Genomic DNA, 19,118 nt, shown 5'->3' on the forward strand with positions numbered 1-19,118 from the left:
GTGGTCTCTCTCTTTCTCCCGCTGTGCCTCCCTCTCTGGCACATTTCCAGCTCGCTCAGCCGCTCTCCCCGGCAGGCGGACCTGCGAAGGAAATGGAGTGGAGGGGGCAAGATGAAGTCACTTCTCACGCCGGCTGAAAATGGCCACTCCAGGTCACTGCCTCTGTGCAGCACAGCCGCGGGCCTGAGAGAAAGCCCAGCTGGGGAGGCGGCAGCAGCCCGTCCCCTCCACTCCCTGCCCAGGCCCAGCTGCCAGGGATGGGGCTGAACATGCTGGGAAGAGGTGCAGCAGGAACAGGACAGAGCCCATCTCTCCCCCTTCCCCAGCAAGGCAAGCAGGAATCTGGCGGGGGGGGGGGGCATTTAACCCCATATGCCCCCCCCCCCCCATGCATCACTCCCTGTGTGGCAGCTCCTGGAGCTGGCAAGCTGTGGCTGCAGGGAGAGGTGCAGCAAACAGTTGGGAGCTTCAGGGAGGAGCTGCTGAGGGAAAGGGGGGGGGTGTACCTAGCGAGGCAGGACTCAAGTTGTTCGGGGAGGTGAATCTTTAAATTGTGTCTCCCCCCCACATCAGCACAGAATAGTTGTCTCTGCCAATCTCTGAAACATTTGATTCTAGCCACTGTCAGACAGGATATTGTACTAGATGGACCACTGGTCTGATCCAGTATAGCAATTGCAATATTCTCTACCAGCTTGAAGGGGAAATCAGGAACAAAACATATTGTCAAACACACTGACAATGAATATTCAACAGCTGCCAGATTAGTTGTATTCTGTATGATCACATCTAGGTTTCAAGAAAGATGCAAGTCGTCCACAATATTATTTAGACATTAGAAGTTTTACTTTAAAATAGCACTGACAATATATAGCAATTTAGCTCAAAGTCTCAGTTGGGAAGCAATAGATTCTTCTTCAAGTGCTTGCTCATGTCCATTCCATATTTGGTGTGTGTGTTTGCCACATGCACCGGTGCCAGAAGTTTTTCCCTCAGCAGTATCCATAGGGGACCGGCTCTGGCACTCTCTGGAGTGGTGCCCGCATGGCGCTGTATAAGGGGCACTCTCAGCTCCCCCCACCCTCAGTTCCTTCTTGCCGCCAGTGACAGTGCTGGAATGTCTGCTTCTTCGACTAGCATTGTTTTGTTCCCTGTTCTTGCAAACTTTGAAATCCTGTAAAACTGTTATATATAGTTATATATAGTTAGTAGTTTTTTAAAAAGAAAAGGAGTACTTGTGGCACCTTAGAGACTAACCAATTTATTTGAGCATAAGCTTTCGTGAGCTACAGCTCACTTCATTGGATAGTGAGCTGTAGCTCATGAAAGCTTATGCTCAAATAAATTGGTTAGTCTCTAAGGTGCCACAAGTACTCCTTTTCTGTTTGCGAATATAGACTAACATGGCTGTTACTCTGAAAGTAGTTTCTTAGTTACCCTTAGTAGTTGTTCTCGAACTCTTCGTTAGTCTGGGACGGGACCCAGCAGGGGGTTGGGGCATGCCCTGGTATCAAGGCTTTAAGCCTTGTGATCGCTGCAAATGGCCTATGCCCATCAGCAATCCACATACCAGCTGCCTAAGGTGCTTAGGCGAAGGGCACATAAATGATGAGTACCATATCTGCAAGTCCTTCAAACCTAGGATGAAAAAGGAGCACAATATCCATCTAAGAGTGCTCCTAATGGAGTCGGCACTCACTCTGGCACCGGAGCAGCGGTCCGACTCCTTTCTACCCTCTGAGACTTCAATATGTGGCAAGCCATGGCCAAGTTCAAAGGGTCGCTCCCCAAGGATTCCAAGAAGGACTTCTGAGCGATCCTCGATGAGGGCATAAAGGTGGCCAGGGCAGCCCTCCAGGTGGCATCAGACGCTGCTGCTGCTGCCCGCACAATGGCTTCCGCTATCTCTTCAACCCTAATATTCTATGATTTGATGATTCTTTCTTCATGTGGCAAGCCTCTTGGCTGCTTGTCTCTGGGTTGTCCACTGAGGCCCAGCAGTCTATGCAGGACCTGCCCTTTGATGGCCAGCCCCTATTTGCGGAGAAAACACACACAACTGTCACACCGTAGCCTGGTCAGTCATGAAACTGTTTTTCAAAGACTCTCTAATGTGCAGCACGCCTCAGTGTGCTCTTCTAATTGCCCTGGTGTCTGGCTGTTCAAAATTGGCCACCAGGTGATTTGCCTCAACCTCCCACCCTGCCATAAACATCTCCCCCTTACTCTCATAGATATTACAGAACACACAGCAAGCAGCAACAAGATTGGGAATATTGCTTTTGCTGAGGTCTAACCTACTCAGCAAACAGTGCCAGCGCCCTTTTAAATGTCCAAAGGCACATTCTACCGCCATTCTGCACTTGCTCAGCCTATAGTTGAACTGCTCCTTACTGCTGTCCAGGCTGCCTGTGTACGGCTTCATGAACCATGGAAGCAAGGAGTAGGCTGGGTCCCCAAGGATAACTACGGGCATTTCAATATCCTCAATGGTAATTTTCTGGTCTGGGAAGAAAGTCCCTTCTTGCAGCTTTCTGAACAGCCTGGAGTTCCGAAAGATGCGAGTGTCATGCACCTTTCCTGGACATCCCACATTGATGTCAGTGAAACGGCCCTTGTGATCCACCATTGAGCAGCAGCACCATTGAGAAGTACCCCTTGCAGTTTATGTCCTCTTTGGCAAGGTGGTCAGGTGCCAAGATAGGGATATGCGTTCCGTCTATTGCCCCACCACAGTTTGGGAACCCCATTGCAGTAAAGCCATCCACTATGACCTGCACATTTCCCAGAGGCACTACTCGTCTTAGCAGAAGGGTATTGATTGCCCTGGCTATTTGGATCACAGCAGCCTCCATTGTAGATTTGCCCACTCCGAATTGATTCCCAGCTGACAGGTAGCAGTCAAGCGTTGCAAGCTTCCACAGGGCTATCGCCACTCGCTACTCAACTGTCAGGGCAGGTTTCATCTTGGTATTCCTGCACTTCAGGGCGGGGGAAAGCAACTCACACAGTTTCATGAAAGTGGCCTTATGCATGCGAAAGTTTTGCAGCCACTGGGAATCATCCCATACCTGCAACACTATGCATTCCCACCAGTCTGTGCTTGTTTGCCAGGCTCAGAATCAGCGTTCCACTGTATCAACATGCCCCAATGCTGCCATGATATCCCAACTACCACATCCCGTGCTTTCAGGAACATCTGTGTCCATGTCCTCCTCACAATCTTCCTCGTGCTGGTGGCTCCTAGCTAGACTCTTAACATACTGCAGGATAATGCGCGAGGTGTTTACAATGCTCACAAAAGCAGTGTGCAGCTGAGCAGGCTCCATGCTTGCCGTGCTATGACATCTGCATGGATAACCCAGGAAAAAAGGCACAAAATGATTGCCATTGCTTTCAAGGAGGGAGGGAGGGGAGACTGACAACATGTACCCAAAATCACCCGTGACAATGTTTTTGCCCCATCAGGCATTGGGAGCTTAATCCAGAATTCCAATGGGCAGCGGGGACTGTGGGATAGCTACCCACAATGCACCACTCTGTGAGTCGATGCTCGCCACGGTATTGAGGACGCACTCCGCCGACCTAATGGGACGTGTGCGATCGACTGTATAAAATTTCTTACTAAAGATTGACTTGTATAAAATCCACCTAATTCTGTAGTGTAGACATACCCTTAGCTCAAACCTCTGGACTCTAGCACTCCTGTTTCACACTATGAGTTCTGTCCAGTGAGTTCAATTGAAATAGACTCCTGGTAGAATCTTGTACACTCTTCAGGGTCTATCGCACCTCAGCAAGTATTTGCAGGGACACCCAAGCAGTTTTCAAAACAGTAGGATTTATTAGTCAACTGGAACAAATCACAGGAAGTCCTTAGGTTAGCATAAAGACATAAATGTTAAAGCACAGTCAATTCTGGTCAAGCCAGAGCAATTCACTGGTGAAGCTGTAGTGCATTACATTTCAGGTTCTGTCTCTCTCTGACTCCTCAGTCAGTGCCAATAGAGAGCAGCCAACCTCTTTCAGGGCTTGTCTACACTGGCAATGGGACTTTTGTCGAAAAAAACGCCCAGTTTTGGTGACAAAAAACTTCCACCCCTGCGAGAGACTTTTGTCTTTTCCCCTCCCTTTATTGTCAACAAACAGCCAGTGTAGACACCACACCTTTTGTCCCCCCAGTTTTATTCGCCTCCAGAAAGTGTCCCACAATTCCCATGCTGCCTCTCTGGTCAGCGTTTTGAACCCGCACCTCCCCCTTGCAAGCCCCAGGAATTTTAAATCTCATTTCCTGCTTGCTGGCTTCCCAGGTGAGCATGACTGGCTATTGCACCAAACGTGCTCCCACTTGGATCACTGCTGAGCTGTTGGATCTGATTAGTATATGGGGAGAGGAGTCTGTTCAGTCACAGCTGCGACTGACCCATAGGAATCGGGACAAATATGGGCAAATTTCTCGAGGCTTGTGTGAAAAGCGCTATGATCGGGACACACAGCAGTGCAGAGTGAAGACAAAGGAGCTGAGGCAGGTGTACCATAAAGTGTGGGAGGCAAACCATCGCTCTGATGGTACACTTAAGACCTGGTGCTTCTATAAGAAGCTGAATGCTATCCTCGGTGGTGACCCCACCTCCATCGCCGATAGCACCGTGGATACTTTGGAGGCAGCAGAAAAAGGGGGTAACCCAAAGGCTAAAATTCTGGATGAAGAAGTGGAGCTAGAAGAGGATGTGGAGCTCCCAGCAGGGTCGCCTGGTGTGGCATGCAGCCAGGAACGTTTCTCCACTCCAGAAGTGCTCTACAGGGAGCAGAAAGCAGATGAGATGCCAGATAAGTTGCTGTGACTTGTGTAGGGAATCAAAAAGTGGGAGGCAGGTAGTGTTTTATGTGAGCAGGACATTGCCCTGCGTAGCTAATCTGCATGGCCAAGCAGGGTGTTGATGGACATCAAGACCTGCAGGGAATCCTCCTGAGAGAGGCTCTGGAAAAGTTTCCAAGGTTTCCAAGATTAATTCTCTGCCGCAGATTCCAAGGGACTGCAGCCTTATTTCCCCCATTGTAGAAAACTGTACCATGCCATTTAGCAATCACTGAAGCTGGGACCAAAGTGGCACATAGCTGAGCTGCATATAGACTGGGATGAAAGCTGCAAGCATGCAGTAGTTGTGCCCTTGTTTCCCTGCTTACCCGCAGCAGCGAGATGTCAGCCAGCAGGTTGGCAGCCTGTGAAAAAGTGTGTGATAATTTTGGAATGAGTTCCCTGCAAATCTGTCCTGCAAGCCGTGACTGTTTTGTCCGAAAGCACAACCACCTTCCCCCCACTTCCGTCACTCACCATGATTGGGGTTCTCGCGGAGCTGTGTGCCTGCCTAAACTCACCGAGAAAGTGATTGCTACTAGTTGCAAAAGGCCCTTGTTATGGAAATGTTTCAACCATTTGCTGGAATATAACAATCCCTCTTCCGTGCATTGTCCACAGCAGTGAAGACCTTGAGGAACACACCACACACCCCTGCCGCGTGGCTTTGGCAGACAAGGAAGAAGCCAAGCTGCAGCAAAGAAGACATGTTCAGGGAGGTGCTGCAGAGTGATGAGAGACAGACCAGGGAACGGAAAGAGTGCTGGGAAGCTGAATGTCAGGACAGAAAGGAGAATGCAGCATTTGCTAGGCAAGCGACAGAGCGGCTGATAGAAGTGAGGGAGGATCAGACAGAGCTGCTCAAGTCTTTGATACAGCTGCAGACTGAGCAGATCCGTGATCAACCTCCACTGCAGCACATGCACAATTCTTTGCCAACCCCACCCCCTCTATGCCCAGACGTTCCTTTTCACTTCACAGCACTCCTGAGTTTCCCCATCGCTCCACCCCCTCTCACAGCTTGGACAATGATAGCTGGAGCTACACACCATTGTGCGGTTTTACCCTTTTTAACAATAAATAAAGGCTAAGGTATTTAATGGTACAGCGTTTTTATTCTGTGTTCTACAAAAGCATATAGCAATCAATTCACTCTCGGGAAAAGGCTTCTAAAGCATTTTGTTGCATGGATCTCGGGCCCCAAAATTGTTCATGGATGCACCAGGGAAGCAACTCCAAAGCAGACATGTGTTAGTTCCCCTCATTGTCAAAGTGGTTCCTCAAAGCCTCTCTGATGTTAATAGCAGCCCTCTGGGCTCCTTGGACAACCCTAGCATCTAGCTATTCAAACTGTAAAGCCAAGTGAGAGAGGATGGATCCCGCACTTCTCTCCTATGCGCTGTTAACTGCCGCGAGGACATCGTGCATGGCAGCAGAGTTACTCGCAAAGTTACTGACAGAGAATGAATCGCACACAACTGAGTGTGATATGGACAGCAGCAACTTATCAGTGCTTTTGGCATTCACAGAGCAGCTGCATACAGCAGATCGTCGCTTTTGGGCCAGGGAAACAAGCACGGATTGGTGGCATTGCATTGTCGTGCAGGTGTGGGATACAGAACTTTAGGATGCGTAAAGCAACCTTCCTGGAGCTATCTGCTGAGCTGGTACCCAGACCTGCGGCACAAGGACAGCAGAATGAGAGCTGCCCTTTTAGTAGAGAAGCATGTTGCAATGGCTGGGTGGAAGTTAGAGTCCATCCTCACTACAAGCTGTCAAGAACAGTATCCCTGATGAGGCTACGGCACACCTGGTGGCTGAGCTTTGTGACTTTGTCCTCACCCACAATCATTTTAGATTTGGGGACAACTTATACCTTCAAGTCAGCGGCACTGCTATGGGTACCCGCATGGCTCCACAGTATGCCAACATTTTTATGGCTGACTTAGAACAATGCTTCCTCAGCTCTTGTCCCCTAGTACCCCTCCTCTAGTTGTATTACACTGATGACATCTTCATCATATGGACCCATGGGAAGGAGGCCCTTGAAGAATTCCACCCGGATTTCAACAATTTCCACCCCACCATCAACCTCAGCCTGGATCAGTCCACACAAGAGATCCACTTCTTGGACACTACAATGCAAATAAGTGATGGTCACATAACCACCACCCTATACTGGAAACCTACTGACCGCTATACTTACTTACATGCCTCCAGCTTCCATCCAGGACACATCACACGATCCATTGTCTACAGCCAGGCCCTAAGATACAACCAAATTTGCTCCAATCCCTCAGACAGAGACAAACACCTACCAGATCTTTCTCAAGCATTCTTAAAACTACAATACCCACCTGGGAAAGTGAGGAAACAGATTGACAGAGTGAGACAGGTACCCAGAAGTCACCTACTACAGGACAGGTCCAACAAGGAAAATAAAAGAACACCGCTGGCCATCACATACAGCCCCCAGCTAAAACCTCTCCAGCAATCATAAACGATCTACAACCTATCCTAGAAAACGATCCCTCACTCTCACAGACCTTGGAAGGCAGGCCAGTCCTTGCTTACAGACAGCCCCCCAACCTGAATCAAATACTCACCAGCAACTACACACCACACCACAGAAACACTATCCCAGGAACCAATCCCTGTAACCAACCTCGTTGCCTACTCTGTCCCCATATCTACTCTAGCGACACCATCAGAGGACCCAAACACATCAGCCACACCATCAGGGACTCATTCACCTGCACATCTACTAATGTGAAATATGCCATCATGTGCCAGCAATGCCCCTCTGCCATGTACATTGGCCAAACCAGACAGTCTCTATGTAACAGAATAAATGGACACAAATCAGACATCAGGAATGGTAACATACAAAAGCCTGTAAGAGAACACTTCAATTTCCCTGGACATTCAATAACAGATTTAAAAGTAGCTATCCTTCCACAAAAAAACTTCAAAAACAGACTTCAAAGAGAAACTGCAGAACTAAAATTTATTTGCAAATTTAACACCATTAATTTGAATAGGGACTGGGAGTGGCTGGCTCACTACAAAAGCAACTTTCCCTCTCCTGATATTGACACCTCCTCATCAATTATTGGGAGTGGACTACATCCACCCTAATTGAATTGGCCCTGTCAACACTGGTTCTCCACTTGTAAGGTAACTCCCTTCTCTTCATGTGTCAGTATATAATGCCTACATCTGTAATTTTCACTCCATGCATCTGAAGAAGTGGGGTTTTTTACCCAGGAAAGCTTATGCCCAAATATACCCACAGTGCATTGCTCACAATGTTGACAATGGTGCCCTGAATGTAGACATGATCTGTCGACAGAGGGAGAAAATGTAGACTCGGTGACTTTGCTTTTGTCTATTTTTTCGTGTCGACATTAGTTTCATCGACAAAACTTGCCAGTGTAGACAAGCCCTCCAAAACCAGTTATTTTCTCCCTGTTGGTCACCTCCTAGTCCTTTGTTCTCCAGGCAGGGCCATGTTGAATTCACAAACCCCTTCTGAGAGGTGGGAAAAAGCTCCTTTCTCTGGGATGTTGATTGCTAGCTGCGTTGGCTAGTCCTTTTAATGCCCCATTCAGTCCACTCAGACAGGTAGGCAACACTCACATACCTATGTTTTTTTGGTCTGCCCTGAAAGCAGACTTAATCCTCTTTCCCCCACATGGCAGCAAAGCAACATATAGGGGAAAAATGAAGCACACACAGGATTCATAAAAACTTTATGAAAAATTCCCACTTCATTACATTCATCCCCTCCAGACATCCTTCCCCCTGACTGGCAACTCAGTATAGCTGTATCTGATCTCATGCAACCCACTGCAAGTCTCTCTTGTTTTTGTCTGGCAGACAGAAATCATGATACTTTTACTTGTCCAGATCGTACTCCAACTTGTCCTGGGCTTCTAAACAACAAGATTTTTCACATCCTGATTCTTACACATAATGTTAACAAAATATAATGTAGCTTTCTCCAAGGGATGGAGAAAAGGAGGAAATGGAGCCTACAAGTCTATCTTTGAATGAGACTGTCATTGCGGGCTATTAAGCTATTAAGAGATCTGTTCCAGACAGAATAATAGGATGGCAGAAGGCTGGAAGAAGCCAGTTTGTTCCAACTTCTCTGCAAGAGTTGAGCTTTGGGGAATGCAGAACAAAGGAATCTGTTGTTGGTTGTGGGACACATAAACTTGATTAATTCACAGAGTACAAAAGAAGCTTGGGGCAGGAGAGAGGAAGAGAGTTAGCTGTGGGTGGAGTTCGGGGGGAGTGGGGGCTGTTAACTGAGGGACCAGCCAAGGAAGGCAAAAGCTAGCTGACCTAGAGGAAGGAAAGAGACTTCATGATTAGGAACAGAAGCCATGTGCAGTAGAGGAGACTCCTGGACTCCTCAGAGGACTCTGCCATAAACCCAAACTACCTCCAGAGTGGTGAGAAACTGAGGCAGAGAAATATGTGCAGGTGTCATTTTGTCTAGCTCTCATGCTATTTAAGAGTAATTATTTAAGAAACTATTTAAGAAAAGAAGAAATTATTTAAGAAAAATTATTTATTAAAAAGCCTATATGACTGCTCGCTTTCCACTATCACGTGTCTCTGAATAGCTAAACTGTAAACCCAGAGTTCCCATATGGTTGGAGTTGTTTTAGAAATAAAGCTATGATTATGTCACAGAAGTCACGGAATCCATGACATCCATTGACCTCAGTGACATTTTCTGCCACTGGGCTGGAGCTCCCAGCCCGCCTCCCTGCAGTTCCCAGCCCCCGCCCTGGTGGGAGGACCCTGCAGCTGCCCAGGCGCAGTGGGTGGGAGTGGACCCCCCTGAGTATCCAGCTGCCTTGCAGGGGTGAGGGGACCCCACAGCAGCCCAGTCCCCAGGGACAGGGGGACCCCGGAGTTCCCACTCCTTGCAGCAGTGGGGGGACCTGGGTCCCCCAGCAGCCGTGGGTGCTGAAACCGCCTCCCCATTTTGTCATGGATATTTTTGGACTTTTCTGTAGCTTAAGTACACCTTCTAAATAAGGATACGTTTTTATCACAGATACTTTTAGTAAAAGTCAGGGACAGGTCACAGGCTTACGTGAATTTTTGTCTATGACTTTTACTAAAAATATCCGTGACAAAAACGTTGCCTTATTTAGAAGGTGTGCTTAAGCTACTGAAAAGTCTGAGTGGTTAGCACTGGTCCTGGGGACATAGGGAAGATGGGTTGCATGGTCCCATTTATGTGAGCGGGTAACAGACAAAGATGTGCTAGAGAGGTTGTGACGCTTCCCCTGGGTACCCAGGGTTGTGAGGCACTTCACCATCACCTGTGCTTAGCATGAGGAAGTCTTATCTGTCCCTGCTGTGGAACAGCTCCCTGAATCCATCAGCCTCTGGCAACTCAAGCACTGTTTTCCAGGCCTCAGTCTCTCCATACAGGTAGCAATAGGCTCATGACAACCCCCGAGTCCTCAGAGCATTCCCTGCAGTGTCCAGCCTCCTATCCACTGAACACTCACAGAATTGCCTGGCCTGCTGTTCCCAAAGGAACAGTGCACACCAACTTGTAAGATTCAACTCAGGACCATCACTTTGCTTAACACCTCAGCACTTAGACATTTATAGTGAAAACAAAAATACATTTATTATCAAAGAACAGAGATTTAAGTGACAGTAAGAATATCAGAAACAAATGATTACATACAAAACAAAATCATAACATGCTTTCTAGAGACAAAAAACTTAACTAACAAATTTTCCTCTTGTCTAAAGAAGCTTATCTCACACTAAGTTCTTTCCACCATTTTCAACCAAGCCTGGTTGAAACCCCTCTTTCATGAAGTAAAACCTGCAGTCCATTTACTTCGTAAGTGAAGGATGACAGGGCGTCTTCTTTGCCCCCAAAGATACTTGTGCAAGCCTTTGATGTGTACCTAAAGACAGGGTCTCCCACCCCACTGCTTACTTTTCCTGTTACTTTTCTCCCTTAAAAGTTTTCACAATCCTTTATTAGCATTCAGTTCAGACTGGAGAGGATGCCCACTGTGAACTATACAATATTTAATTTACATGTAAACAGTCAGCTAGATAAATATTTCTTGTGTGACAGAAAACCTGTTTTTCACCTTTGCTGGTGATCAGTCCCTAGACCTAGACACAGACCTTACTAACATATTGTGTATATACACAGCTCCTTAAACAACATCTGTATATTCGTTTCACAATGATATTGATGACCAGGTTAAAATCAGTGTTACCTGCACAAAATTATCTGTAATCACACACTCTAGGAGCCCCCACCCTTACCCAGTTCCTAGGGCTCAAGGTGTAACCCTCTTAATTTACACACCCACTTTTACCCTTCTGTGGGCTCAGGTGCAACCTTACACCCTAGGGCACCCACCCTTACTCTGTTCCTAGGACTCAGGCATAACCCTGTCAATTTAAGTACCCTTACCCAATTCCGAGGGCTCAGGGTGTAATTTTCAGTGGGTTTGCAGGACATTTTACCAGTGAAAGAGCCTTACACAGCAATATCCTTATCCTCTGTTTATTGACAATTACCAAGCAGAATACACATGCTAAGCATACAATGCTATGCTCACCAATCCTGATCAGGCAGGCGAACTTTCCCTGTTGGCCAGGCAAGGTCAGTGTTGTCTGGATTCTGGTTGCTGCACGTCACAGTTGTGCAGAGGATTCTTAGCAGCTCTGATCTTAACCTATGTCTTGGAGGTGAGTAGTTCTTCTTTGATGTCTTTCTTTCTTATTAGTGGTCTTCTCGTCCATCCTCCCCATGGAAGGAAAAGGCCTGGGTAGAGACTGTCGAATTGTGGAAGTCAACGAATGGCTACGCAGGTGGTGTCGGAGAGAAGGCTTTGGATTCTTTGACCATGGGATGGTGTTCCAAGAAGGAGGAGTGCTAGGCAGAGACGGGCTCCATCTAACGAAGAGGGAAGAGCATCTTCGAAAGCAGGCTGGCTAACCTAGTGAGGAGGGCTTTAAACAAGGTTCACCGGGGGAAGAAGACCAAAGCCCTGAGGTAAGTGAGGAAGTGGGATGCCGGGAGGAAGCATGAGCAGGAGTGTGCGAGAGGGCAGGGCTCCTGCCTAATACTGAGAAAGAGGGATGATCAGCGAGTTATCTCAAGTGCCTATACACAAATGCAAGAAGCCTGGGAAACAAGCAGGGAGAACTGGAAGTCCTGGCACAGTCAAGGAATTATGATGTTATTGGAATAACAGAGACTTGGTGGGATAACTCACATGACTGGAGTACTGTCATGGATGGATATAAACTGTTCAGGAAGGACAGGCAGGGCAGAAAAGGTGGGGGAGTTGCACTGTATGTAAGGGAGCAGTATGACTGCTCAGAGCTCCGGTATGAAACTGCAGAAAAACCTGAGAGTCTCTGGATTAAGTTTAGAAGTGAGAGCAACAAGGGTGATGTCGTGGTGGGAGTCTGCTGTAGACCACCGGACCATGGGGATGAGGTGGACGAGGCTTTCTTCTGGCAACTCACGGAAGTTACTAGATCGCAGGCCCTGGTTCTCATGGTAGACTTCAATCACCCTGATATCTGCTGGGAGAGCAATACAGTGGTGCACAGAAAATCCAGGAAGTTTTTGGAAACTGTAGGGGATAATTTTCTGGTGCAAGTGCTGGAGGAACCAGCTAGGGGCAGAGCTCTTCTTGACCTGCTGCTCACAAACAGAGAAGAATTAGTAGGGGAAGCAAAAGTGGATGGGAACCTGCGAGGCAGTGACCATGAGATGGTCGAGTTCAGGATCCTGACACAGGGAAGAAAGGAGAGAGCAGAATGCGGACCGTGGACTTCAGAAAAGCAGACTTTGACTCCCTCAGGGAACTGATCGGCAGGATCCCCTGGGAGAATAACATGAAGGGAAAAGGAGTCCAGGAGAGCTGGCTGTATTTTAAAGAATCCTTATTGAGGTTACAGGGACAAACCATCCCGATGTGCAGAAAGAATAGTAAATATGGCAGGCGACCAGCTTGACTTAACAGTGAAATCCTTGCTGATCTTAAACACAAAAAAGAAGCTTACAAGAAGTGGAAGAGTGGACAAATGACCAGGGAAGAGTATAAAAATATTGCTCGGGTATGCAGGAGTAAAATCAGGAAGGCCAAATCACACTTGGAGTTGCAGCTAGCAAGAGATGTTAAGAGTAACAAGAACGGTTTCTTCAGGTATTTTAGCAACAAGAAGAAAGTAAAGGAAAGTGTGGGCCCCTTACTGAATGAGGGAGACAACCTAGTGACAGAGGATGTGGAAAAAGCTAATGTACTCAATGCTTTTTTTGCCTCTGTCTTCACGAACAAGGTCAGCTCCCAGACTACTGCACTGGGCAGCACAGCATGGGGAGGAGGTGACCAGCCCTCTGTGGAGAAAGAAGTGGTTCGGGACTATTTAGAAAAGCTGGACGCCCATGGGGCCGGAGGCGTTGCATCCGAGAGTGCTAAAGGAGTTGGCGGATGTGATTGCAGAGCCATTGGCCATTATCTTTGAAAACTCTTGGCGATCAGGGGAAGTCCTGGACGACTGGAAAAAGGCTAATGTAGTGCCCATCTTTAAAAAAGGGAAGAAGGAAGATCCTGGGAACTACAGGTCAGTCAGACTCACATCAGTCCCTGGAAAAGTCATGGAGCAGGTCCTCAAGGAATCAATTCTGAAGCACTTAGAGGAAAGTGATCAGGAACAGTCAGCATGGATTCACCAAGGGCAAGTCATGCCTGACTAATCTAATTGCCTTCTATGACGAGATAACTGGCTCTGTAGATGAGGGGAAAGCAGTGGGTCTGTTGTTCCTTGACTTTAGCAAAGCTTTTGACACGGTCTCCCACAGTATTTTTGCCAGCAAGTTAAAGAAGTATGGGCTGGATGAATGGACTATAAGGTGGATAGAAAGTTGGCTAGATTGTTGGGCTCAATGGGTAGTGATCAATGTCTCCATGTCTAGTTGGCAGCTGGTATCAAGTGGAGTGCCCCAAGGGTTGGTCCTCGGGCCGGTTTTGTTCAATATCTTCATAAATGATCTGGAGGATGGTGTGGATTGCATCCTCAGCAAGTTTGCAGATGACACTAAACTGGGAGGAGAGGTAGATACGCTGGAGGGTAGGGATAGGATACAGAGGGACCTAGACAAATTGGAGGATTGGGCCAAAAGAAATCTGATGAGGTTCAACAAGGACAAGTGCAGAGTCCTGCACTTAGGATGGAAGAATCCCATGCACCGCTACAGACTAGGGACCGAATAGCTAGGCAGCAGTTCTGCAGAAAAGGACCTAGGGGTTACAGTGGATGAGAAGCTGGGTATGAGTCAACAGTGTGCCCTTGTTGCCAAGAAGGCCAATGGCATTTTGGGATGTATAAGTAGGGGCATTGCCAGCAGATCGAGGGACGTGATCATTCCCCTCTATTCGACACTGGTGAGGCCTCATCTGGAGTACTGTGTCCAGTTTTGGGCCCCACACTACAAGAAGGATGTGGAGAAATTGGAGAGAGTCCAGCGAAGGGCAACAAAAATGATTAGGGGTCTGGAACACATGACTTATGAGGTGAGGTTGAGGGAACTGGGATTGTTTACTCTGAGAAGAGAAGAATGAGGGGGGATTTGATAGCTGCTTTCAACTACCTGAAAGGGGTTCCAAAGAGGATGGATCTAGACTGTTCTCAGTGGTAGCAGATGACAGAACAAGGAGTAATGGTCTCAAGTTGCAGTGGGGGAGGTTTAGGTTGGATATTAGAAAAAACTTTTTCACTAGGAGGGTGGTGAAACACTGGAATGGGTTATCTAGGGAGGTGGTGGAATTGCCTTCCTTAGAAGTTTTTAAGGTCAGGCTTGACAAAGCCCTGTCTGGGATGATTTAGTTGGGGATTGGTCCTGCTTTGAGCAGGGGGTTGGACTAGATGACCTCCTGAGGTCCCTTCCAACCCTGATATTCTATGATTCATATTCTATGAATATGGCTACAGACAAAGGCCCTATCCTTACACAGGCTTTGATAAGAGACCTCACATGGCATTCTTTGGGGAGCTCAAATGTACATATCAGACTCCGGAGATCCCTGCCCCTATGCACCCACTCTTTGCCTCTTGCCAGTTGGCACTAAGAGGTTTCTGGGTCACAAAGGCTAAATGAAAAAACAGTGCTGCAGCGTACTCAGACCTAGAGTGGGACACAAACAACAGACTGGTGAGAGTCCAACAATAGAAGATTTACCAAGAACTGTGTGTAAACACATAGTAAAGTTAAAATAATAAAGAAAAAGGTTGATGCAAGAGAGAAGGAGAAGAAAAGATACAAAAAGATGGCAGAAACAAAAGGTATCACACAGTAAGGAGAGTTTCTTACCTGGATGCGGGTTCCCTCTCATGCACAGTCCTCTGCCCATCTCATCAGAAGGCCTTTGTGAAATCCAGGATCATTTCTATTGTGATGCTGCAAATGGACAACCAGAGTGCAATACCTAACCCTGAGGCTGACCGCAAAGGATATGCAGGACATCCAAGGCTTGTTGATGTTGTACGGGTTCTAAGGGGTTTGCCTATCTACAGACATGGAATGACTGCTTCTATTGAGAGGACAGTAGATCATAGTGACAAATATATCTGAAATGGGGCATTAGTTGGGTTGCAGGTGGATGTGGTTCGAGAGAGGCTGGTGGGACTAGACTGAAACAAAATGTCTTTCAATGGGTGTTGCTGACTGTTGCCAGCTCTAAGTGCTACTATGTGTTAGTCCTCTGGCTGCATTAAGAGTTTTGATTTGTAGATAGTGTGGGTTTGGCTCACTCTTTTGGATACCCCTGATGTTACAATAGAATACCCATAATATTATACCTTTCTCCAGTGTTGGCCACTGTCTGCCATATTGATGTAGAAAATGTGAAAAAGATATATATAATATATATAAAGTAAAGATGACTACAAACTGTAACAAAAATATCTTATTCAGTAGGGCCTAACTCTTGCTTTCATTTAAGACAATAAGACTCCCACTAACTAATGTGAGCAATATTTAACCCATAAGCATGTACAGACTCCACTGTGCAAATTTAAAGAATATAAACATATTTAGTATACTTCAGCCAGGACACAAAAAGCAGACAATGTGAGTGCTCCTCCTTTGATCATTTGGCTGGATAGTTTAGCTAGATGTTAAACTAAGGGCAGGTCTACGCTTAAAATGCTCCATCGGCACAACTACACTGATAAAGTACTTAAGTGAAGACAATCCTATGTCAATGGGAAAGCTTTCCTGTCTGTGTAGTTAATTTACCTTCCCAAGAGATGGTGGCTTTGTCGGCGGGAGAAGCTCTCCCGTTGACATAGCACTGTTTACACAGGGGTTAAGTTCAGTATAACTATATCGCTCAGAGGTATGGACTTTTCACACCCCATAGCAACATAGCTATACTGCTATATGTCTGTAGCATAGACCTGGCCTAATTCAGTTTTCTCAGCAGAGTCTTCCATTCCTGAAATGGTCTCTTCTGGGACCAGTTATTTAGCATGCAACATCTGACAGCATAACAGTTACGAGCCTTACAAAATTCTACTTTTTCTCACTTGCCTATTAGTTTTTTCATCATTTGAAATGTGGGCAGATAGATTTGTCTCTGATTATTTTGCCAGGTTTAGTTATGTTAATCTCTGTGTAATATCAACATAATAGGGTTGGATGGAACTTTGTTTCCAGTTTTAAAGGAATTCAGCTTTTCAATCTGTTACTTATTTGAGGGCTTTGATTAATGTCCCCTACATAATGGCTACTTATCAACACTGTAGTCATTGTTGGGTAGCTTGCATCAAGGTTGTCAATTCTGACCTTTCACAATGTGCTGTGGTAAAAAAAGCCATTTATAATTAAAATGCATTAGATGGATTTTAGGCAACACGGTAGAGACAGAACATATCTCCCTACAGTTACTTGATGTCCTCCTGTGTACGCCTACTTGCACACAGCCATTTTCATGAAAATTCTGGAACAGCATGGGAAAGTAGCACAGTACTGGGGTCAGAGGTCAATTCATTTATATGAACCAGATTTTCCAGATGATCTCCATCTCCGCTTTTGTAATTTCTCCCAAAAGCATAAAAATGGGTATTTTAAAGTCCAAGAAGTTATATTGGTTAAACTAATATGCAATATAAGAAAACTCTCTTTAAAAAAATCATCTCATGGGTAACCTGGGGACAGCTGATTGCTGCTACTCTGCCACAGCATTTGTGAAATCAGGATGCAAACAGGTCTCAGAGCTCTGGGAAGAGGTAAACAGGACATCAGAGTATTTGGGGCCCAGGCCTGTCTCTATAATTCTGGGAATGTTTGCACTAGCCTCTAGCTACCACACAGAGACACCTCTCCCCACAGTAATGACCTGCTGTGGCTCACCTCTTCACTGGGTACAGTGCACTGGTCCATTGCATGCCATACTATACCAACATGCTGGGGGTTGCCTGGTGTAATTACCCTGCTGCAGCTCCCTCAGCCAGGTGCTCAGGGATTGTTCAAGCCAGCCGCAGAAGAGCCTGTGAGGACAGGGGGAAACCCCTGGCCCGGGAAGCGAGGGCCGCTGCGGAGCTCCAGGGGCAGAACTTTCGGAGAAAGCAGGGCGGCCCACCCTCGCATGGCTGTTCTTACAGTCCAGGAGCAGCACCAGGACCAGAACGGCCCACGGGGTCAACTCTCCTCCGCTCCCGCGCGCCCCCAGCGCCAGCGCGTGGCCTCGCAGCCAGAGACCGCCCCGGCTGCTTCCAGTGCGCTCCGGGTCCTGAGGCGCGGCCCCGCCCAACATTCTGTCCGCCGGCGCCTGTGTCTCACCTGGACCGTGCCACAGTGACGCTGCTGTCGCGCGCTTTACACCTGCGTAACACTAGGAAGAAAGCGCGCGACGGGATCGAACGCTCAGCGGAGCGCGCGCTCCCTGTGTGACGACCGCTGCGACAGTGACCTAACGAAGCCCCAACCGCCGCCGTAACTCTACCCGGGCCTTCCTGTGTTCCCCCGGAGCTTGTGCGAGGGCAGTCGGCGGCGGCCCAGACTCGCCCCGATGGCGGCGGAGGGCGAGGCGGACGTGGAGTGGGTGGTTGACAGCATCGCCGGCTTCCTGCGCGGGCCTGCCTGGTCCATCCCCATCCTGGAGTTCATGGAGCAGAAGTGCGCGGGTGAGAGGCAGGGGGCGGGGACCCTCCCGGGGCTGGAGCGGCAGAGCCTCCCTCCTTCCCCTCAAAAAGCGCTGTGGCAGGGGCTCACTGGGGAGAAGGGCGTTGCTAGGCCCGTTGAGAGACATTCGGGCCCCGGCTCATCGTGCGCGCTGCCCCCCTTTCTGTTTATTGAGAGAGAAGCTAAAGCGGTCTCGGGGACCCTGAGCTGAGGGTACCGTTGTGCCCCTCCCCTAGCTCCTTCTCGTCGGCGCCGGCTTGCACCCTAGAAAGCGAGGGCAGGTGCATCTACCGCCCCCTGTTCCAGGCCTAGATTCCCCTTCTGGATTTAGCATGGAGAAGCTGGACTTTACAACCCATTACCTCTGCTGGAGCAGGGCTGGGGATGCTGCTTCCAAGCCTCTGTGAAGACACTGCCCTGTAAATAAAGCTTTTATAACTTCTCTGGAGCGCGGGACCTCTCGGCCCGCAGTAGCAGCGCCAGCTCCCCCAAGCGCAGTCACCACGGCTACTCGGGGCGTGGCCTCTCTGCCGAGGCTGGTTACAAGGCCGCCGGTTAGTGCCCTGGGATCTGGCCTGCAAATGTGCCGGACTCGTTCCGTGGGGGCGAGACCTGCCTGCGTGTCAGGCACCATCCTTCTCCCAAGGGCTTCTCAGAAAGCATTAAGCTGGTCCTTAGATCTGTGCTCTGCTAGTCTTACTTTCTAGTGACTCAGTGCTGTGCCTCCAACAGGGGATAGATTTCAGAGTAGCAGCTGTGTTAGTCTGTATTCACAAAAAGAAAAGGAGTACTTGTTGCACCCTAGAGACTAACAAATTTATTTGAGGATCTGATGAAGTGAGCTGTAGCTCATGAAAGCTTATGCTCAACACGGGATAGTATCAAATAAAGATGGAAATTTTAAGTGTCCCATGGAGACATACTTAGTGAAGTTCTTCATTGTAAAGCTTAGAACGGTCTTGACATTTATGAAAGGTCAATGGAGTTGCTTTAATAATTGATAATTAGCAGGACTTTTAATTGTGCATGTTAGAGTCAGGAGTTCATGAAAGTAGT

The 19,118-nt window shown here is 47.8% G+C and overlaps 1 protein-coding gene and 1 long non-coding RNA gene across 4 annotated transcripts in view; one reads left to right on the top strand and one right to left on the bottom strand.

The window, feature by feature from the left end:
• Positions 1 to 862: 862 nt before the first annotated feature.
• On the bottom strand, positions 863 to 13,145 carry LOC140909612 (uncharacterized). The gene is made up of 3 exons (XR_012158288.1): positions 11,482 to 13,145; positions 1,700 to 2,034; positions 863 to 1,182 (listed from the first exon to the last, which is right to left on the bottom strand). It is a non-coding gene; the product is annotated as an uncharacterized lncRNA (long non-coding RNA).
• Positions 13,146 to 17,671: 4,526 nt separating this feature from the next.
• CFAP36 (cilia and flagella associated protein 36) overlaps positions 17,672 to 19,118 on the top strand; it is a 107,199-nt gene continuing 105,752 nt past the window's right edge. Inside the window, exon 1 of one of the 3 annotated variants that reach the window (XM_073339335.1) lies at positions 17,672 to 18,064. In XM_073339335.1, the coding sequence (XP_073195436.1) occupies positions 17,950 to 18,064 (115 nt within the window). In that variant the 5' untranslated portion in view covers positions 17,672 to 17,949. The remainder of the gene's footprint in view (positions 18,065 to 19,118) is intronic. The other 2 variants (XM_073339332.1, XM_073339334.1) reach the window with 2 other exon arrangements.

The sequence above is a fragment of the Lepidochelys kempii genome, chromosome 3, assembly GCF_965140265.1.
Source record: "Lepidochelys kempii isolate rLepKem1 chromosome 3, rLepKem1.hap2, whole genome shotgun sequence".
Taxonomy (NCBI): domain Eukaryota; kingdom Metazoa; phylum Chordata; order Testudines; family Cheloniidae; genus Lepidochelys; species Lepidochelys kempii.